Genomic DNA, 23496 nt, shown 5'->3' on the forward strand with positions numbered 1-23496 from the left:
AGGTTTTATTAAAACTTCCAAAATCAACTTCTGGCAGCTTTACTGATAGGCAAGAAAGATTATATCACAAAAGGTTTTATTTCATAGCAATTTCATTATGATTGTATAAAGAAGCTCAAAGACATTACAGGGATTATCTGTGATCATCTCACATTTAAATTAGCTTGGCTAAAGATAGCCTGAGTTTTTTCTATAAGCATGAGATCACATTCATATTTAAATTGTATCTAAATATTAATAAAATGTATCTTCATTATTTATATATATAGTTATATATGATAGTTACATATTATATATATAATTTCTAAATCTGTCTGCCATATATTTTATGACTTGGAGTGAACAGAGATTCTGTGCCTGTTCCCGAAGTCATCTGAGGTTTTTTTTTAATGTCAAAGAATGTAAGATGATAGGATAAGGGACCAGATAATATCTCAATGTCTCTCCTAGGCATGACAGTCTGAGATCCATGTGTATAATTTTGTTTATGTCAGATTTTTACTTTGCAAGTAAGTCATTTTTATCATTTTCTTGCAGAGGAGGAGAAGTATGCCTTTGTCAACTGGATAAACAAAGCCCTGGAGAATGACCCTGACTGTCGACATGTTATTCCAATGAATCCAAACACAAATGATCTCTTCAGTGCCGTTGGGGATGGCATTGTCCTTTGGTAAATAATACTTCCTTCTTGGTTTCCAGAGGTTTTCCTGGGATTTTCAGGAATACCAACAATTCATTGTGTTTATCCTAGGCCAACTTCCTTTGGTCCTCAGCTGGACCCGAACTGCTTTCTGGACTTTTACTTGGCAGGTCCTTGGGAAGCAAACTAATTTCAAAAGCAACTTCTAATGAGAAACGTGAAACTGTTATTGCTTGGTTGGAGGAGAGGGATGTACAGCATAGAGACGAATAAATACAGATAAAGATGCAATAATACAAGGCCCAAAGCAATTCTTTTTGAAATATATGCCACTTGGCTTCATCCGAACATGACCTACCGTGAAAATAGATAGATTGATGATAGCAGCATGATAATTGAAGAAACCCAGTGCAAGTCCTTCAGCAAAGGGCCTTTTGAGTGGTACATACAAACGTGCACTTCAGATGCTGAGGACACCTGAAAAAAGAGGAAGATTTTTGGTCTGCGGAAGACCTCGACACACAATGGTCATGATGGTGTCTTTGAAATGCTTCTGTAGCTCTTGCTTTTAGCAGCTTCTGAGACCACTGTCAGACATGGTGTTAGTGAAGAGGCTTGAAATGCTCACTCTCAGGTGGGCACAGGAGTTGGAGGGAAGGATGGGTAGATTAGACTTAGAACCCCTTCTTCCCTGCTCTGAGCAGAACAGTTCTGCTTTTGGTGTTTTGTTTATTAGAGTTCACCTTGAGATTTCATGTTAAAAACCGTCAACTGGAAAAAAAAAAGACATAAAAAATGTAGCCTCGGGATCAAGTCCTAGTTCCTTAGGTTGGCATCCAACGCACTCGGTCATCTTCCCTCAGTCTCCTTCTAGTTTTACCTCCAAGGACCCCCGTGACTCAGGTATCCAGCCCAGGCTACTGGGTGAATGGCTGCGTGAATGACTGAATGCATCAGCAGCCATCCTAATTCTTCCCCACACACGTCCTGCTCATAACTGCAACTGTGGCTTGGCCTTCTATTTTTCTTTTTAAGAATACTCTTTCGCATCCTCTCCTCTGATAGAAATCCATTTACCCTAACAGTTCCTGGTCTATTCCAATCCCCCAGGGGTCTCTCCCTTCACTGGATTCTCAAAGCACATATTTGTAGTACTTTGGGAGCCATTATAATGCTCTTCTGTTGGACCACTAGGTAACTTTTCATATCCATATATTTTGTCTCTATAATTGCACCATAAGCTTTTCAAGAGCAAGGTTACCTTCTGCTTTTTAGTCACCCCTCCCTCCTACCATCTCCCACAGCTTCTAGTTCACCAACAGTTTCAGATTTTTCAAATAATGACTTAAGAGTTTGTTTTGCCTGAATTGCAAAAAAGTGCCTTTCATTTAAATATATGTTACACACACACACACATACACGCACGACAAAGTTATAGAAATACATCTTTAGAGAACACCACAGAAAAGGCAGTTACTTAAAAATTGTTAGGGAAAAATGTTAATGCTGATTTCTCATTAAAAACAAATAGCCACAGTCAAGTTTACTATTCTTTGAATTTGTTGTTGTTTCTTTGGATTTGCTTTTTCAACTTCCTTTCTTTAAATAAGATGGAGGTGACCTAAGGAGATTTATTTTCTATGACCCATTGGAGGTTAAACCAATGCTAAATGAATAAAAGCAGTTTTTCACAAATAATAATTGCTTACCTTAGATATCTGATCAGTGTATTAGAGACACTTAAGTGGGTGAAATTTCTCAAGTACTGATACAACAGTGACTTCAGCAGGATATAAAACATTTTATCATGCACTTAGTTAGAAGTATAGAGTTCTACCAAGTGTCAGAAATTTAGACATTATATAAGCTCAGAAGTGTACAGGTGGTCACATAGTGTATATATATATAGTCATTTATATACAATTTTCACAGCTTAGAAAGTAAAGTACTTATGGAGGATTTGCCTTGGCTTTCTACCCAGAATTTCCTAATACGCTGAGGACAGCAGGATGATTTTGCAGCTTCTTAGGTGCATGAATAAAGTGGGGTCTTTATTTCCTGCCTCAGTATATTAGTATGATTTCAGGAACATTAACCTTTCCCGTAGAGAGTTTAAAAATCTAATCAAAATTGCATAACTGATTTTATATCTAAACACTGGATCACACAGATTATATTGCTGTTGTCTTTGCTGGTGGTATTGCTAGAATTTAAATTCCGTGTCACTGGACTCTGTTATTCAGCAGCCAGCTTTCTTTAATGTAATTGTTTCTTTTTTCAGTAAAATGATCAACCTATCAGTGCCAGATACAATTGATGAAAGGACAATCAACAAAAAGAAACTCACCCCCTTCACCATTCAGGTATGTTTTCTCTCTGTTGCCAAACTATAAGATTGTGCTTGGAATGAATGAGCCCTGGAAATGCAGAGCCAGCCTTTGCCAGGTGCTTGCGCGCTATTCCCAAACCCGGCTCTGTGGCCGGTGGTTCTCCACGACTCGTGGGGACAGAGGGAGACAGTTTTGTTCTATCTTTAATAATATAACAGGGAACGTGGGAGGGGGAATGCTTGTGGGGTGTTGGTAGTCGGGGGGCATTCTTAGTCTGTTTTGGCCCCTTAGGAATAAAATTCACATGGGCTAAAGTTTTAACTCCACTTTCCCTAGCAGTTTATCTTTGAGCTGATGCCAAATCCACAGCATGTTAGCCGAAAAGATAAGCCTTTCTAAGAAGTGAGGGGGCGACAAAGGGGAAGTCCCCCGGCAGCCTAACAGTGGTATTGGCTACAGCTGCCAGTGTGATAAATATAACTTGGTCTTAAGCCTTCAATTTGTTGATTAACGGGAACAGTAACCAGTAGTAAGTAAGCTGTATTTCTGTGTTACGTTCCAGTGTTTCAACACTATTGTAATTCTCTTGCTCAGAAAGCCTGTCTCACTCCTCAAGTCATGAACAATATGTTATGCTGTTTGATTGTAAGCAGTGCCGTGTACTTTTAAAACGGAAGCGGTAACTAACGTGAGAACAGTGATTAAACCTATACGAATGCACTTAATGGTAAATTTAATCTTGATGTTGAATTTTAATATTGGCCATAAATAGAAATGATATTTTTCTTTCATCATTTGAGCTCTACACTCGGGCAAAAGCCCAGTTGTCTGATAGTCCTCTTTCCAATTCACTGGGGGCCTGTGTTTTGTTTTTAATTTGTCATAAAAACAACTTCTATACATCACTACCTCTAGTATCTTCTCCTTTGTGGACCCAAGAACAGTATGTCGATTCTAGACTGAAAATGGCATTGATTCTATTCCAACTGTGTATGAGTTGTATACACATTATATACATTGTTATTAGTGATAAGAACATGTACGTGTGTGCGTGTGTGTATGTGTGTGTAGGTGTGTATATAATTAAGGCCCCTAGACATTCTGGAAACTCAATAAATTGTCTCAGTAAAAACCACTCTTATCTTTTCTAGGAATTTGATTTGTGTATTTTTCATTCTCGGGTTTAATACCCAATCTGAAAGTCAAAAAGCTATTTTGTTGCTCTTTTTTAATGACCTTGATTTATATCAACAATTGCACTGTTCATGATCGCCAATGGCAAGACAATGACTACCCTCAAAGGTACCCCTTTATGTCTGGCCAGTGGGGATGTTAAGTGTGTAGGCTCCATCACAGGGTAAAGTGTAAAACTGTAAGACTCATTAGTTTGATCCAGGCCAGGATGGACTATAGACGCAAGGTGCCAGTTTGAGTGAACGGGCATAAGCCCAGTATCTGGGTGACCAGATTTTTTTCTTTCAGTTGTTACTCACTGCTTTCAGTGTTAAAATTTAGTGAAGACCATGCCTCTAGACCTGTGAACTTTCCAGAGGCAAAGCATTGTTGTCATCCAGGAATCATTGTTTGACATCTGCAAAGTTAAAAACAACATTTGTACACTTTTTCTACCTCAGGAGAATTTGAACCTGGCTCTGAATTCTGCCTCAGCCATTGGATGCCATGTGGTTAACATTGGGGCTGAGGACTTAAAGGAGGGGAAGCCTTATCTGGTCCTGGGACTTTTGTGGCAAGTCATCAAGATTGGATTGTTTGCTGACATCGAACTCAGTAGAAATGAAGGTATGAGCAAAGCCACAAGTTGTTATTAGTGGCCTGGCTTTTTATTAATGCATGTGTTGGGGGCTGTAGGGGGAAGATGTCAGAATAGTCAAGCTCAGAATCCTCAATTTTTGAAAACTATAGTTACATCGAATCCATTGCATTAAATGGTTTCTATCCACACTGACCAGACTCTTTAAAATGACAGAGCAAAAGCTTTTTAAGACCACAGACTAATCATAACGCTTACTTAGAACCTAGAGCTCAGTCCTGGCTGTCTGGGATCCAACCTCAAGGGCTTTTCTGGGTTCACTTTGCCTCTAGATACTTTGTAACAAATAGACTCCTTTTTAACTTGTATTTGATGAAGCGGTTCACATTCATATACCGAAGTGATAGCACCAGATTAGGAGAAAATTGATCTGTTTCTTACCAAGACTATGGAAGATTACATGTAGGGTTTCAAAGTTCGCAACTAAATATTGTAGCTGTCAATCTTACTCTGTCTCCTCTCCCCATCCTATCTGCATTTAAACAAGTACAGCCCTGTTGTTTAGATAAAAGAAGTAGATTGTGATAAGAATCATAAAAAAAACAGGATTACCTTTTAGCTTTCCAGGACAGAGCCCTATGAAATCTGTAGCCAAATTCTAATCTTTAGTTATACATACTTTTTAATTTATATCTCCAAATCACAATAACCAGAGAAGAACCCTGGGTTGCCATTTTTAAACCAAATATATATTAAACATAATATAGAGGAGAAAAAGCAAATAGGAAACTTAGAACCCATGAGAAAGAATATTGATTTACAAATTATGACCGCAACTAAATTTAAACCTTCTAGCTGAGCAAAACATATTTATTCAGCTGGGAAAAATAGAGGAGAGTTGATTACAGTTTTCGAGATGCTGTAATTATGCAAGTAAGCATTTGAAATATAAACATCTCTGGGAGTAGACAAGAAGACAATTGTCATTATTACAAAATTGATCTCTTGAAAGCAGAGCTGTTGTCGTATTGTGAGATGTGGTCTGACAGACCCACTGGAGCCTTCTGAGCCTGATAGTCTTGGGTGCCATGGCCATGGTCTTCTTAGGCATAGTGCTGAGATTCACTGGTGACATGTCTTCCCCACCTGAAAAATGAGGATAATAGATACGCTCTCAAAACCTTACCTTCCTTTTTAGGGAATGATAATAAAGTGTTTATTCCATGGGAGGGGCTTCTCTGTCAGCTTTCTAACAGAGCTCAGCTGAAGTTCTAACTGATCCCTTCAGATACCCCCTGTATTTATTTTTCTTCGGCTTTTGTCCTTCTTCAGCTCTGATTGCTCTTTTGAGAGAAGGGGAGAGTCTGGAGGACTTGATGAAACTCTCCCCCGAGGAGCTCCTGCTGAGGTGGGCTAACTACCACCTGGAGAACGCAGGCTGCAACAGGCTCAGCAACTTCAGTACTGACATCAAGGTAGGAGGAGCGTGCTCTGAACAGGACGAACTGCAGCAGAGAGGGGAATTGGGGCATTTGTGGAGAAAAGACAGACTCGGCTCCATCACTTCAGAGGCTCTACAGAGTTCGTTGGGGGCGGGGGCGTGGGTTGCAGCTGGTGCCGTGGGAGCTGCCCGCTCCTCTCAAGGGCCCCCGTGCAGATCTGTCCAAAGTCCTAGCGAGGCCGCAGCATCAAAGGGAGATGGGGCTCCCCTGGAGTGACAGCGTCAGCAAGTAGAAGGAGGAAGGGCAAGAGGTCAGACTGCTTTTCAAGGAAGAGTATGTGTAGGACTAGTGATGTCCTTCTGATTTTATCAAAAATCGGGGAGCATCTGATGGGAGCATCAGATGGAATCCTTTAAAAAAATTCAATGAGGATTCCTCTTCTGAGGACACTAAGAACACCAAACACGGTGTCTACTGCATACCAGGCACTGTTCTACCTGCTTTCTACGTGTATTGGCTCATTTAATCCTCACGATAAACCTTTGAGGTAAAGATTATTACTTTCTCATTTTACAGATAAGGAAACTAAGTAGAAGAGAATTTAAGTAATTTGTTCAGGTTCACAGAGCTGGGGAACGGGGTCAGAATTCAAACCCAGCAGTCAGCCTCCAACATCCCCGTCCTTGAGCACTGTACATACCGCCTCTCTAAAACAACCGGTGACTTTCTTGAAAGGTATTCATTTGTAGAAACCAGAGTGGATTTTAAAAGATAATGATTCTGGAAACCGTCTGCAATGAGAATGCCCCCCAGGGCAGGTAGAAGGGCAGGCAGTCCTACAGCAGAGATCCAAAGGGGGAAAGGCTGAGGGAAGCATGCCCTGTGGTTTTCCAGTTGGTGAAAAGTTCCATGTCAGGGTGAAAGACAGCTGTTGGCACTAAGGACAGATGGGCCAAGACAGAAGGAGCTTAAGGAGCGGTGTGAGATGCTGGGATGCAGCATGAGAAAACCTTTTCAGTCTCCACTTTCTCAAAAGTTAAAAAGAAATCTTCTCCAAAGAGAAAGAGTCAGAGGAAAGGTCACAAGACTCACTAAGAGTCACCCAGGCTTGTATTCCTTTGAGTGACAGCTTCCCCCTGCCATGGATGCAAGGGCTGCCAGGCGTGGTGCTGGTTAGATGGAAGCTTTTAGATGGAAAGTCCCCCATTCCTTAGCACCTAAGTTAATAATGCCACATGCATTTTTCTAACTACACCACTTTCACTGGTTATTGATGACCTGGCACCACCAACCAAATGGGGATTTAACAGGAGCTGGATAGCAGCGTTATCTTCCTTGGTGCTCAACAGTTAAGCTCTGCACCTGTTTCAGCCAATATTTTCAAGCTTTTCAGCCAAAATTAGGCTGCTTCGTCTGAGCCATAAATTTATCTGATTTCTCATCACTAAAAAGCTGTGTTCTTTAGAATAATAACCATAGGAGCTGGCAAGCTGAGCATAGACCTGGGTGGTGCCTGTCAACCAGGGGGCAGGCAGCTGCATCCTGCCCAAGGTCAGCGCTGTGACGTATGTCTGAGTATCTGGCAGCTTTGGGAGGTGCCCTTAAATCACACAAGGTCAGCAAACGTGGGGAGAACACCCACCCTGGAGCAAGTGAGAAGGGTTTATTAGGGTCAGATAAAATGAGAGGAGACTTAGCAAAGCTAAGCAGATGTAACACGTGGTAGGCAGTTTTGATTTGTGCCCGACACCTGCGCGCAACTTTCACTGACTTCAAAATAGCTACATCGAAAAGTAAGAGAAGGGGAGGGTGGAAGGGAGAGATGAAAAGAGGTTTCCCCAGGTGCAGCGCCAGTGGCAGGCTTTCTCTGGTTTTAACATCTCTAATGTCACAAGTGGGGAGCCTACCTCTGCTGTCCCCAGGCCCCATCTAGTTTTAAAAACAAAAAGAGAACAGCTGATTTTTCAGTCTTTAAGAGAAATTAAGATGCTTTTAAATTATTTAAATAAATTATCTGGTTATCTGTATGCTTTTATTGAATGAGCGTAAATTTACAATTTTAAGACTAGGATTCTATGAATTCTTTTCATCAATAAGCATATTTGTAAATCTAGGAAAACAGGAGAATTCAATATCTGTATCCAAGCTGCTATCACTAAATTTAACCATTTTTTTCAAACTTCTTGATAAACATTAAATGTGCTTGTCATCTTAATATCTCCTTTTACATAATGATTGCTTGTTAACGCTTCAACCTTCTGTCTTTGAAGTCCTTATTTTTCTTTTGCTGACTGTCCATTAAACTTCTGCTTCCTTTTTCTGTCACTTTTTTTTTAATTAAACCTTAGCTGACTGACTTCTGCAGCAATATAAAGGTATATACATTTTCCTATATACAATTTAATACCTACAAATGAATTATTTTCCTCCCCTAAGAACAACAAAATAGCATTTGCTTCTTTGGGTTGCCTTTTGTATGTATCCTATGTTTGTTATACTCCCTTAAAAGAGAAGGTCCGATAACAGTATGTAAACGAGAGATAGAAAATTCAAATTAGTGAATGCTTCCAGCTTTGTTAATTAAGTTGCATTCTTGAATGACAGTCAAATAAGAAATATAAAATGTTTGCTTTGAGAAATTATTATCGTGCTAAGTATGTGATTAGCTGTGCTGTTTTGAAATTTTAATTTCTTAATTTCTCACAGGACTCAAAAGCTTATTACCACCTGCTTGAGCAGGTGGCTCCAAAAGGAGATGAAGAAGGTATTCCTGCTGTTGTTATTGACATGTCAGGACTAAGGGTAAGGCCATGTCCCAAGCTGTGTTTAGAGAACGTGATGCCGCCTTTGTATTGGCAGTCCATGGCCCTGTGTGACCTTGACTCTGGGGTTCCATGAGTTCATGCGTCTGCTTAAAGCCCTGTTAAAACTGTTAACAACCGTTAATGGCTTTGCATGATAATTGTGGGAAATTGCATCTGAAAATAGACAGTAAGGAAGGAAAGAAACTAATACCACTCAATTGCCACACACCATGCTAGGCATGTCTGTATGTCTCATCATTTAAGAGACTCAGGGACACCAAGAGGTATTATTATGTTTATTTTTAGGTGCCTGAGTATTATTTCTGGAAATCAGTGGGATATTTATGCAAATAAATAAATTCTCACTTTATCAATGAAAAAACTGAGTCTCACATGGATTAATTAATATGACAGATTATTGGAAGTTATTTGATCCAAGGCTGGGGTCCTTTTCCTCTGGTAGTAATAAGGAGACAACACCCCCATCTGTTGGTACTAGGTGCCAGGTACCATGTTCGGCACATTGCATACATGGTCTCTAACCCTCGCAAATATCACTAAGCTAAGTGTTAATAACTATTTGCTAGTTGAGAAAGCTGAAGGTCAGAGAGGCTAGTAACCGTCTCATGGCCACAGAGCCAGTACCTGACACAGAAGGAATTTAAACCCAGGACGGCTCCAGCATTCACCCAGCCACACTCCTACCTCACTACATCACTGGAGAGGTAATCGGAGAAAAGGACTGGGTGCAATTGTGTGAGTTCTTAGAGGTGTCTGGTTTGAGAGCTCTTAAAAACAGCACAGCATGGGTCTGAATGATAAAACTGGTTTTGCCACCACTTTAATACTCACCTTGAGAGGTTGCCTCATTTATTCTTGGGCCTCATTTGATATCATTAGAATTAAATCCAATGAGTAATATTAGAGTCAACTCATTCCCGAATGACAAGTTCATGAAATGTGTAATGTGCAGTGTCATCTAATAAAGCATTATGTTAATAAACAATTTAAAATTCTGTTTTCTGAAAATTGGTGGTTTCATAAACTCTTAAGAGTTTTAAGAATGGTAGGCCACATTTCAACAAAACTTTATGTTCTCATAAGAGTCTACTTACAAATGACTGGAGATTCTCTAGAACTATTTGAATAGACTTTTAACATATCAAGCCCTCAATCTGAAGTCTGCAAAAGCCAAATTGCTGCTGTAGATTCATCAATGACAATATATAGCTTGACTAACTGATCACATTTATTGTGTTTGAGTTGCACGCACACCAGCTCCGTGTGGGAAAGGTGGCTATATGAATCAGAAGTTCTTACTGACGGGTGTAAATGTCTTCGATGAACTGACAATAGGAGTATTATTTATGACAATAAATGCACACTTTTGGTAGACGAAATCTCACAGAGTCTGTATAAGCAAATAAGAAAAAGGAAACTTCATCATTGAAAATAATTAAGATCAACTTAAATAAGCTTATAGAATCTACCGAATCTCTTGAAGAACAGGACAACTAAGCATTCATCTGACATGGTTCTATATAGAGATGAGAGACTCAGTTTCTCAATTTCTGAGATACCTTTTCCTTGCTGATTTCGGTTCAGGCAAACATAAGTAATCTTTTGCTGTGATTAAGTGTCGATCTGGGTTAAACACCGAGGGTGTCAGTAAGATTCCCATTTCTTGTTCATGTTACCCCTGCCTCCTTTCTGCGTGGACAGCCTTGACCCAACCTTGACTTGCCCTTCTTCCTTACAGGAGAAGGATGACATCCAGAGGGCAGAATGCATGTTGCAGCAGGCCGAGAGGCTGGGGTGCCGGCAGTTTGTCACGGCCACCGATGTTGTCCGAGGGAACCCCAAGTTGAACTTGGCTTTCATTGCCAACCTTTTTAACAGATATCCTGCCCTTCACAAACCAGAGAACCAGGACATCGACTGGGGGGCTCTTGAAGGTAACTGGAAACCTGTTGCTTAGAGGTTCAGAAAAGCATTCACCACTCTAACTCAAGGGCAGTTCGAAATTACCTGCTAAACAGATATAAACCCCTTACGTGCTGGGGAAGATTTGCAAACAGGTCATCAATTCTCTGGTATGTAACAAAGAGAATAAATAGATTAATCAAGTCGATTACAGCCAAGCAGGAATAATCAAATACCATTATATCACATCCATTATACATAAGCTTCATCCATTATCAGAATTAAATGTTTTAGGGAAGACAATGCATTTAATTATCGGGTGAAATAAATCCCGAGTTCCAAAAACCTAATTTATGTACTTAATGGACTGAGTGTTCATTCCTCACGCAAGAGATTGCAGCCGCCCATCATCTAAAAATATTTAACTTAATGCTGAGAGGTGCTTAGTGAGGTGCTTGTTTCTGTTTTGTTTCTTGGATTTGGATTTGGGAGGTGGGGTGGGGCAGAGCAGAAGTTTTGAGGCAGAATCCCTGACAGTTGTATTTTGGGGGTTAGTGCCCTAAGATTGGATGAAAAGTGTGTAGCTATCGTCAGGTTCTTCTTTTTTTCCATCATGAATTAGTCTGGATGTTGAGACAAAAAAAAAAAAAAAAGACAAAATTAATACTAAATGCGTATCGCCAAAGAAAGGAAATCCAGATTTAAAGTATTGATTGATTTTTTTTTTCCCCGTGCAATGCTTTACCCAAGCTGGAAGTGCAAAATTCAATCCGTATTGCAACAGTGCTGCATTTGTATCATTTGATAAATTGTGGTCAGGGGTCCAGGCATTTTGTTGACTACCAAGTATATAAATCAAGCCCTCTAATCACCCACTTCCAGCTGCCTCTGGAACATCCCCATTTGGTTCCTTTGCTATCACTTGAAATTCAGCATATACAAAACAGAAATGATCATTTCTCTTCCCTGTGGCGCATTTCTGCCCTCCCCGCCTCCCACCCATCTCCTGTAGAAACTCTCCATTTTCATTAACCATACCACTTTTTTTTTCTTCAGTCTCCAAAACTCTGGGTCCCACTTTGATATTTTCCTCTTCTTCACCCCTAAATCTACTGAATTAGTAAATACTAACAATTCTTCCTGCAGAAGGTCTTTTAGATTGTTATTTTTCCTTACTGTTTTCTGGACTCTTATTAAATCATACACCAACCGTTTCAATAGGTCTTAGGGGCCTGTTCCTCCATTTATCAAGCATTTGAATGTGCCCATGTGTGGGTGGCACACACCCTCCCCTCTGCATGTTTAATTTAAATGCATATTGCCTTTCAGTAATTTTGCACACTGCTGCCAGGCACATCACACTTCCGCCTTCATTATATTTGTGCCTTGCTGAAGAATTTATTGTCGTAATAACAAAAAGAACCTATGATGACTGGCATTGTCAACCCAAATCTGGTGGTTGGCATTTAGAGAGCCCCAATTCTGGTTGCAGCCACCAAGCAGCCTTCTCTCCGCGAATCACACAGATCCCTGAAAAATGACTTCCTGGTGGTTTTAATACAGACCTTGTCTGTCACTCCCTTCATGCTCCTATGTATGCTGTCTTCTCTTCCCACTACTTCCTGTTGCCTCAAATCCTCTCCTATTTCCTCCTTCCGGTCCAGGTTTTACTAGCCCTATAAGGTGAAGCTCAAACTCCACTCCATTCCAAACTGTTCCCTCTCCTATTTCAACTCAAGTAGCAAATATGTTGACCTCATGTGTTAGCCCTGGGGCTTGCATGGTCTCGCTTTGTTGCCTAAAAGTCTTGTTTCTCCTGAAAGAATGTAAGCTTTTGGGGGCCGACTGTGAACTGCTTCTCCACACAGGAACTTGTGCCCTACTAATAGATGCTATAGAAACACTCGCTGAATTGGACTAGAAAAGAAAAAACCAACACAGAATAACAATTCTCATCCAAATCCGTTAAGGTTTATTGAATGAGGTTTTTTCATTCTAGGTTCAATTTTTATTATAGCCTCTTTAGTTAAACTTTGATCATAAAAAAGGCACATTTTCTAGGGGCCCGAAAGATAACAGGTCTTCATTAATTTAGGTGAGACGAGGGAAGAGCGGACATTTAGGAACTGGATGAATTCCTTGGGCGTTAACCCTCGAGTCAATCACTTGTACAGGTAAGAGTATGTGGGGACTCGTCTTTAACGGGAGACACTGAGACCTTGGAAGATCCCCGCGATTTCAAATATCTCTGTGGTGTGCAGTTCTCTTCACAAATGTGTGCACCTTGATGAGAAGGGGGCTAGTGCCTAATGGAGCTGCAGTTGTTGGCTCTTTAGCTGAGAAACTCACTTCAGTACAAAATCATAACCCAGCAAAAGGACACATTTACTACATGTTGTAAGCCTGTGATCTGCTCCTAAGCAGGCAAAACAAAAAAATGTTAAGTTTATGGTGACGTGTCTCCTGTGCCATTTGTTGAAACCATATTTCTCTTCCTGGAGGCAGCATGCTCCAGCTCCAGGGGCATAGGTAGCCACAGCTGGGAGAGACCTCGAGTAAGTTTCTTCAATTTCTCTGTGTCAGAGTTTCTTCACCTCTAAAGATGGAGCTACAAATAACCAATTTCTGTCGGGTTGTTGCAAACGTTCCTTGTGCCGATATATAAGGAAGTGCCTGCCCACCGTAGGCCCTTAATAAATGGTGGCTCTCTGAGAATTCTTTTGTGTTTGTTTTTGTCCAGTGACTTATCAGATGCCCTGGTCATCTTCCAGCTCTATGAAAAGATTAAAGTCCCTGTTGATTGGAACAGAGTAAACAAACCACCATACCCCAAACTGGGGGGCAACATGAAGAAGGTAAACAATGACTCTCCAGATGTTCCAACGGGCAGGTGAAGTCACAAGCCTGCAAGGGCACCCTGTGAATACTTTATTAGGAGGCCAGACTTAGATAAGTAATGTTTATCCAGGGATTAAATTATAGCACAGCAATCAGAAGCCTGAATGGTTTCATTAAAGTGAGTCCATTATTTCAGTTGATTACTTATTTATAATTCCGTGTTGGATGTCTTTAAACATTATGATGTAAAAATTCTAATTAAGATAATTAGAGCAAGCAGAGCCACAGGGTCGCTTTTCCACCAGCAGGATCCTTATTCTAATTTCCTAAAGAATTAGAGCTTTGTACTGACAGTTTGACTTGTACAAATAGTTTGTCTAATGTCAACACAGTGGGAACATACTGTTTTGTAAAAGCAGCGATGGGTTGGCACACATATTTCTCACCATTCCTTGTCTTTTTGGCTCTTAATGATCAAGCGTAGCCACGGGAATACCTCCCTGTCCCACATGACAGCCCATTATGTGCATGTAGGATGGAGAATCCAGATTTTCCATGACAATCTCCATGCATTCAGCTGTTTCAGGAATATCATGGCCAGGTAACTGAGCATGGCCCTCTATTTCTGGAGTGTGATATAGCCATGACAGTGTTCAAAATAATGAATTCATTTTGGTTTTGCACTTAGAGTACACTATGAATATGATTTGGTGGAAGCGAGGGGTTCTATTTAAAAAAAAAAAAAGATGGGAAATTCTTGGACTAGTTTAAAACCCTAGCATTGCAGAACCAGGCAAGACTTGAGAGATCATTCAGCCTGACAACACTTACTTCATTTTGTGTCTTTATTTTTAGTATCTTGTATTTCTCATCATAGAGATGATGACATTAGAATGTTTTCCTTCTTGCTCATTAACAGCTTGAAAATTGTAACTATGCAGTGGAGTTGGGGAAGAATCAAGCTAAGTTCTCCCTGGTTGGCATCGGGGGACAAGATCTCAATGAAGGAAACCGCACTCTAACATTAGCCTTGATTTGGCAGTTAATGAGAAGGTAACGTAACTCAGGGAAATGATTTTTTATTGAGTATATTATTGACCTGGTAACATACTAGTAAATGTTCAGGAATGTGGTTTGAACCAGCAAAACGATATTTTAAGCTAAACTTAAAACCACCAAAGGAGTGTTTTGTTATTTTCCTGTTTTGTTTGTTTTGTTTCTTTTCAGGTCTTTTAAGTTTCTTTCAAGTAGTTTGAAGCTTTTTTATTAGATTCCTAAATATTTTAGATGGTTTTATCCTCCTAATGAATCACCCAATTTTCATTATGGTGTGACCCTCTGTATTCCTGGTACTATTTTCTTTGAAATCTACTTTTTCTAATGTTAATATAGCCACTCCAGCTTTCTCTCGATTAATTTTAGCATGACATGTCTTTTTCCAACCTTTTATTTTTAGATTTGTGTAAATAGTCAATTATCTTTTAAGGAGGCTTTCCAAATATGAGGGAAATGTGCTATATGTACTATACTTACCCATTTACCATTTCCAGTGCTTTTCCATGGTGTAGATCCAGATTTCCATCTGATATCATTTGCCTTCTCTCTGAAATATTTCTTAACAGTGTAGATCTGCTGGGAGGAAGCATTCTAGCTTCTAGATGTCTAAAAATTCTTTATTTCATTTTTCATTTTTGAAAGATATTTTCTCTGTGGCATTCTAGATCGATAGTTTTTTTCTTACAGTTCTTTAAAGATAGTGCTCTTTGCCTTCTGGCTTGCATTGTTTCCAATGATAAACCTGTTGTCATTCTTATCTTTATTCCTTGGTGTGTAATGTCTTTTTTCTCTAGCTTTCCGATTTTCTCTTTACCACTGTTCTTAAGCAAGTGGATTATAATGGGCTTTGGTCTTTCGCATGCTTGAGGTTTGTTGAACTTGAATCTGAGGGTTTGTAATGTTCATCAAATATGGAAAACTTTTGGTCTTTATTTCCTCAAATATATTTCCTGTATAATCCACCCCAATTTGTTCTGGGGGGACTCCAGGTACATACCTATTTGGGCATTTGAAGTTGTCCCAAGGTTCAGTGATACTCTGTTCATTTTTCCCCTCTGTTTCGTTTTTCCTCTCTCTGTTTCATTTGGGATAATTTCTATTGCTTTCTCTTCAAATTCACTAATCTCTTCTTCTGTAATGTCTAATCTTGTATCAATCCCATCCAGTGTATATATTTTTTTTATCTTGGACATTACAGTTTTCATGGATAAAAATTTGAGTTGGGTCTTTTCAGGGTCTCCCATGTCTCTTTCTTCCACCTTCTTGAACATACAGAACATAATTATAGTAGCTGTTATTTCTGGGTCTGATTCTATTAATTGATTTTTATCCTCATTATGGGTCATATTTTACTGCTTCTTTGCATGCCTACTAATTTTTTATTGTATGTGAGGCATTGTGAATTTCACCTTGCTGTGTGCTGATATTTCTTTATTCCTTTAAATATTCTTGAATTTTCTCCTGGGATGCAGTTAAGCTACTTAAACACAGTCTGATCCTTTTGAGGCTTATTAAAAGTTTAAATAGTCTTGAGCTAATTTTGTCTCTCAGTACTGAGATAATCTCCTCTGAGTATTGAACTCGATGCTCCAGGTATCATGAGGTGTTTCTACTCTGACTGGTGGGAACCAAATTATTTCCAGTGCTGTGTGTGTTCTGAGAATCATTCTGCTCATTCGTTTCTGACAGTTCTTGTCCCAGTTTCTGGTAGTTTGCTCACACACATGCATTGAGTAATACGCAGCTAAAGACTTATGGCAAACCCTCTGAAGATGTCTGGAGCTTTCTTTCCAGATGACTCCTTCCTCTCCAGGCAGCTCTCTCCTCTCTGGTATTCTGCCCCACAAATTTCAGGCACCTTGGTTTCCTTGAGTTCTCGATCCTGTCCTCTCAACTCAGGGGGACTGCTATGCTCTGCTCGGGTTCTCTCTCTCTCTCTGCACTACAGCCTGGAAACTCTTCACACAATAAGCTGGGACAGTCTTAGGGCTCACCAGGTTTGCTTTCCTTCTTTCAGGGACCACTGTTTTGTGCTTACTTTGTCCAGTAGGGCAGAAGGGTAAGGCCGGTCCCCGTTACCACACCATGGCCAGAAGCAGAATTTCCTGCTAGTTCGTCACAAGACTATTTTAGATACCTTTCAGAGTTGAATTAACGTGAGAGCCTTTGACAAGGTAGAATGTAATATATAAATAGAAAATACAAGAAAAGGAAATGATTTTTGGTGCGAAAGCATGAGCTTGGGAAGAATTTAAGATAGCAAATCTTTAAGTGTAAAATGGTTTACTTTTAAATGCTTCACTCTTTCCCCCATCCTAGTGGCCTTGACCAGGCAGAAATCTTACATCCCTTTATTAGAGCCTATGTTACTGTGACTTAATTCATTTTCTACCTGGAAGGAAGTTCCAGAAACCATATGTCACATTACATGATGTCTCACAAGTGAATGGCAAAGACAAGGTGTGTAGTGTCTCTAGGCACTTCAGCTTTATTCCCAAGCCACTGTCTCTAGTTCCTGATACTCATAATGGTCCTCTAAGTATGTCAGTGTTCCCAGGTGATGTGGTATAATCAGAAGTGATCATGATGGAGTTTGCTACCTGATTCACACTTGCTTTACCAAGTGTAGCGCTCTACTACTCATCTCTAAACTGGGGTCTCCTTGAAGTTTAAAGGCAGATGTCATCAGGCTCTTCTGGGACAGAAAACTCCAGAGCTAAAGGAACTTGAGCCCCATCTTCTATCTTGCTGCATACATCTAGGAAGGATGTCACTGAAAGCCCCTACGGGCTGCCGCACCAGCGTATTTTCAGAAACGTGTGACCTAGTCTCTATTGTCTTTCATGTGTGTGTTTTTGTTTTTGTTTTTACCGCTCACAACCCCAGGGCAGCAGCTCTTTCTGCCCACGGGTCCTGTCCCCAAGCTTTGATAAAACTACCATTTTGCTCCAAAGATGTCTCAAGAATTCTTTCTTGGTTTGTCGGCTCTGGACCTCACCCCACCGAACCTCACCTATATTCCAAAACTACGTCAGGCTCTGACACTGAACACAACTTTATCATAAAGTGCTTGATTCAAGCAGAACACTATAGACATCTCTTTGCCAAGTTCATGTAAATTCAGGAGGTCTGGCCTGTATGCAAAGACAGAGCAGTATGATAATGCATTGCTTGTTATTTTTCACTCCTTTTTTTTTTTTTTTTACAAATGATCTTTTAATTTTTTTTTTAAATTTTATTATGTTATGTTAGTCACCATACAATACATCATTAGTTTTTGATGTGGTGATGTGTGTTTTTAATTCTTAACACACTGACTTGGGCTACTGGTTGCTTTAAAAAACAAAACAGATCTTTTTAGTTGGAATGGTTAAGTTGACTTTTGGGTTTGAATATGAGATAATCTTTGATATTTTCTCTTGTAATGATAAAAAAAAAAAAACCTCAGGCCAACTCTAAGCCATTTTGAATTTCATAATACCTGAAAATCACTTTGTAATACCATCTTTGTTCTGTAATCTTACAGAAACGCGGCCCGATGTTGTACCTGATAGCTGGTTTATATACGATAAGGTCTAGACTGCAGCCTGCTGTCCCTACCTAGCTAATCAGTCACATTTCTCATGAGTGCTTATTCAAGAATGGTGCATATAAGAAAGTGGACAGAGAAATACATTACTGTTGAAGGTGATGGAATGACTGATAATTATGTAAATGCCACGAGAAGGGATCTTTTTCCTCTCTGTGCCACACATTAACAGATCTACTAAATTTAGAGCTAGTTCTAGTTGGAATTTATTTCACTGGATTGCACAGATGTGCTAATTTGGCCATTTATCTGGACAATAAATGGTGTGTCATTTTTTCCCCCTAAGAACAAATGAGAGATGTGTGCTTAAACCTCCGTCTCCCCTTCAGGAGCCTGGAAATCGTTCTCAGATTAGAAAGCTGGCAAACAGTGTATGTATAAATTTGGAGACAGAAGCTGGAAGGAAGGAAGCTGCCAGCAGACGGCGGTGTCAGACTCCAGCAAATGAACAGAGAGGCAGGCAAATGAGGAATTCACCCCAGATCAAACAGGCTGTGGACAGTGAATTTGGGATAGGTCCTTGCAAAACAAAACATCACAGTTGGTCCCTCTGGGTCAAATGTTAAATAAATCAAACAAGCATTAGAAGGCAGAAAGGCAAGTAATAATCGCAGCCCCTCCGGCGCTGCGCATGCACACCTCATCCATCCTCTTCTGTTGAATCGGGCACTGGCTGAAGCTAAGGCTCGTGACACCCTTTCACTGTGACCGATGGTTTCTCAGCACAGGGCAGTGTGCAAGAACCAGTGATACTTGGGATCCTGTCTGGAGGTTCCAGTTAATAAAAGCACTGTTGCCCCCCAAAATGTTTGATGGTATGGAGTGATTATCTCACAAGGAAAATCCTAGGTAGACCTGGGCCACATTGATTTTTGTTTTACATTTTGAATCTATAGCTAGTGCTTTTAGTGGAGTGTCCAGAGTAGAGACTCCAACCCAATTCTGTCCTTTCTTCCCTTTGTTTTTACCGTTGTACTTACAGGTGGGTATACGATTCCATTTAAACCGCCACACCTCCCTTGAGGTGGGCAAAGGGCAATTTTGTACTCACCAGAATCCTGTGCTACCATGAGGGACCGTACTCAGACCCCTGAACGCAGCCAGCTGCCTCCATGCTTTTCTCTATGTCTCTCAGTTTCCCTGGTCCTTGGTGGCTTTTTGTGTTTGCACAGATACGCTTTTGTATTGAGGTGAGCCTGTGTATACCAGTTTCTTCCCTAGCTTCTGTCCACTTGAGAGTGTTGTCAGGGAGGAAGAATTTACTCTGCCTTTCAGGGTCCTTCTAGCCAGCATAGGAATCAAACTGACATGAGACAGATTAATAGGAGAAAAGCAAATTTAATTTTGTACAAACAGGAATCCACACAGACGTGGAAATTCCAAAGATGGTCAGGCGAAATGAAGTTGTACATCATTCTGGACTAAGGAGAAGGGGAAGGGGTGTGGGCCTTCAAAGAAAAGGAATGTAATTCACAGGAAGATGAAGAGAGTAAATGTTTGGTAAACGGATGTTTGGTGGGGCCACTCAGAAACATGGGACATAGAGGACCTTGATCAAACAGGCCTTGCTATGTTCCCCCGTGTCTACCATACCTCGTTCATAGTATAATGCAATTATCTATGCTGATAGCTCTCTTCCAGGAGTAGGTCCTCCATCTAAATTCTTTTCGGCAGGTCTGGAGGGAGGAAAAGAGCTTTTCCTGAATCTGCTGGGTTTTGATTGCTTTTAACTCAAAATAATCTTTATGCCCTTGGCCCCTACACTGTCAACAAAGCAGTATGGGCATCCTGACAAAGGGAAGTGAGAATTCACCCCTGAGACGAGTGGAGCCTCTAGCTGATCAAACTCCATTTGTCCCATGAGGCAGTATATAGACATGACGGATGAAGTGTGCATTCACCTGCCTTTTCTTAGCACATTCACCAGGCGGAAATGCTTCATTGTTATGGTAAATGCTCATAACTCAATACCCATGCTTACTATCAGGAAATAAGAAGCCAGTGAGGCCGTAAAACATCATCTCAAGAACTGATCAAAACTGGGGCCTTTTTCCAGGATAGGATTATTTTGAAAATCCACGTGAGCCTTATCCCATTCATACCTATTAATTCCTTAGGCTTTAGTCCCGTCTCTGGGCCCAGACTAAGTATTTCTCACCTTGACTTTCTCCTTGCTTTCCCTGCGAGAAAGTTATTCTAGTTATTACACCTACCACTCTACTTTTTGATTTACTAGAGCTTGAAGCATCTTTTTTTTTTTTTAAGATTTTATTTATTTGATAGAGACACAGTGAGAGAGGGAACACAAGCAGGGGGAGTGGGAAAGGGAGAAGCAGGCTTCCCGCTGAGCAGGGAGCCCGATGTGGGACTCGATCCCAGGACCCTGGGATCACAACCTGAGCCGAAGGCAGATGCCCGACTACTGAGTCACCCAGGTGCCCCTTGAAGCATTTTTTTAATCTTTTCCCCAAAAAACCCAATTCTCATAACAGTATGCACCTAAGGTGATTCTTAACACTCAGACTAAAGATTAACTTTGGTCTGTGTATTCCTGATATTTCTACTTTTATGGTATAAGAAGGGAACTTTTATATTTTTCCTTTATTATGTTGGCCCCTTGGGTTTTTCTAACATTGACTTGTCCTTCCATTTTTGTGGTTCCTTTAAGAAAAGTGTCACGGGGGTGCCTGGGTGGCTCAGGTGGTTGGGCGTCTGCCTTCGGCTCAGGTCATGGTCCCGGGGTCCTGGGATCGAGTCCCTCATCGGGCTCCCTGCTTGGCGGGGAGCCTGCTTCTCCCTCTGCCTCTCTCTCTCTCTCTCTCTCTGTCTCTGTCTCTTATGAATAAATAAATAAAATCTTAAAAAAAAAAGTGTCACAGGTTTGAATCTTTGCTTTGCTTTCCCTCTCTTCTGCTTTCCCTTCCTACGCAGAGCAATGACAGTGCTTAGAAGGAGGCATTTGCTCTGCATCTCACGATAATAACCACAAAGCTACATTTTAAATTATATTCTAAAAGGAAATAATGTTGTTTTTATTTTATTTTTTCCTTGCAAATGTAATGGTGTCCACGCTATCTTCTGAGGCATACCTAGAAAGAAAAGAACATTTCTACCTTGGCTACTGTCTGTGTTATTGAGTTCCTTAGCGACTTTTTTCCAGCAATCATTCTTGATTTTGTTTAGGTACACGTTGAATATTCTTGAAGAAATTGGAGGCGGGCAGAAGGTCAATGACGACATTATTGTCAACTGGGTGAATGAAACATTGAAGGAAGCGGCAAAAAGTTCATCCATCTCTAGTTTCAAGGTAAAAAGTCTTAGTCTGCTGCTCACAGCCACCTGAGCTCTATGCTTATCTTTATTGTTTTCACTCTATTTTAAAGTGACCTTCATTGTGAGGTGTCTGAGGCTTCCCCTCCAATTTTGATTTTGCTTGAATGACCCATTATTGTTTTGGTGTCCACGGGCCATTTCATTGACAAATTTCTTGTCACTTTCTCCTGTAATAACTAGTTTTAAAAACCCATCATTTTAAATGCATTATTTTAGGCATTTTTCTTCCAAAGTAACGTAAAATACGATAATATTTTTTAAATGCACACAGCTTCATGATACAGATTATACTCTTAATGATGGTGGAATATAAAATGCTAAAAGATCTCCCCTGTGGTGTTTTTTGGGGAAAAGCAGTTGTGTACTTGTATCCAAATCCCATTTTTATTAAAAACTGCATTATACTTTATTAAATTTCTTAACTCATGTTTCATGCATTAGCTGGATCCTTCCCCTAGGGACTTGCGCACTTGATTCATGTCATAATGTCTGTGCCATCTTAACTATGGTTTTTTTTGTGTTTTGTTTTGTTTTGTTTTGTTTTAAAGGTCAGGAATTAGGGGGAGGGATCCCTTCAGAGTTTGTATTAACATGATTGGTGAGGCAGTTTGTCATGATTCAGTCTTCTGCTTCAAAATCAAGGAAAAAAAAATTAAAATTTCACCCATCCAAAAGAGCAGACAGTATTTCTGAGTTGCGCTGTACCAGGAGTGTCCACTCCCTATGAGCTCATCACAGATAATGGCCGCCTTTGTCTCTCCTCCAGTTTACCCTTCAGTCTGAAGAGCTGAGCAGAGATAGGAGCAGAGAGGCTGGTGAGAAGCATGAGCAAGTCCTTCCAAAAAGATTTGGAAGGGCCGACTTTGTCTGGACTCTGCTGTTGCAGCAAGGAAGCAGCTGCAGAAAATATATAAATGAATGGGCATGGCTGTGTTCCAATAAAACTTTATTTATAAAAGCAGACAACAGGCCAAATCTGGGAGCACTCTCAATATGGACTGTGCCCTGAGCACCAGGGGCTCCTTGTTTGTAATGCCTCGTGTCATCTCACCAACATTGTGAAGGCAGCTTTACTGGCTACCTCATTTTATATGTAAGGAAACTGGAGCTCAAGTGATTGAGGTTACAGCTAGTAATTGCAGGAGATGATCCATCAGTGAGCAGAAAGCGCCTTTACCTGTGAGGGGAGGTTACAGAGCAGCGTGTAGCTACAGGTCACTGAAGCATTACTCTGCAGCGCTCGGGTTGATAGCCCGGGGCTGCAATCTGTCCGTACAACAGCAGCCGCTGCCGCCCATTAGGACGCCCTGTGGCGTCCGGGCTCTCGTGGGGACTCACTCTTGAGAAGGTTTGACAGCTCTTTTACTCCTTGTGTCGCTCTGGGCTAATTTTCTCCTGTCTTCTCACAAAGTCATTATAGAATTGATTAAGTAAAATAAATAAATAAATAAATAAATAAATATAAATAAAAAAGTAAGTAAGTAAATAAGTAAATAAGTAAATAAATAATAAATAATAAATAAATAAAACACAAAAGGAAAATGTCCAATTAGCCCCACAGTCCTTTTAAGTGAAACCCTTAAAAAAAAAAAAATGAACACAGTTCACTCTTGATTAACCGTTTTGGAACTAGTCCTGGCTCCCCCCCCCCCCCCCCGCCCCATCTATGCTAGCGAGCTCTGCCTGTCAGCGCTTTGACAAGACTGTGGGCAGAAAGCAGGGGAGGAGGCCAAACTCAGATCCCTCCATTTTGCTTCCCTCGTGGTTCTT

General features: G+C 40.5%; 1 protein-coding gene across 1 annotated transcript in view; it reads left to right on the forward strand.

Annotated features, from left to right (window-relative positions):
- Nucleotides 1–23496, forward strand: part of LCP1 (lymphocyte cytosolic protein 1) — a 52468-nt gene that overhangs the window by 23302 nt on the left and 5670 nt on the right. The window contains exons 5-14 of the mRNA XM_028103754.2: nt 538–670; nt 2922–3003; nt 4605–4770; nt 6074–6216; nt 8890–8985; nt 10747–10942; nt 13006–13084; nt 13651–13765; nt 14668–14801; nt 21577–21700. Coding sequence (XP_027959555.1) covers nt 538–670; nt 2922–3003; nt 4605–4770; nt 6074–6216; nt 8890–8985; nt 10747–10942; nt 13006–13084; nt 13651–13765; nt 14668–14801; nt 21577–21700 — 1268 coding nt within the window. The remainder of the gene's footprint in view (nt 1–537; nt 671–2921; nt 3004–4604; nt 4771–6073; nt 6217–8889; nt 8986–10746; nt 10943–13005; nt 13085–13650; nt 13766–14667; nt 14802–21576; nt 21701–23496) is intronic.

The sequence above is a fragment of the Eumetopias jubatus genome, unplaced genomic scaffold (genome assembly GCF_037043125.1).
Source record: "Eumetopias jubatus isolate StellerSeaLion01/CBP00866 unplaced genomic scaffold, mEumJub1_p1.0 scaffold_3, whole genome shotgun sequence".
In the NCBI taxonomy this organism is placed as follows: Eukaryota; Metazoa; Chordata; class Mammalia; order Carnivora; family Otariidae; genus Eumetopias; species Eumetopias jubatus.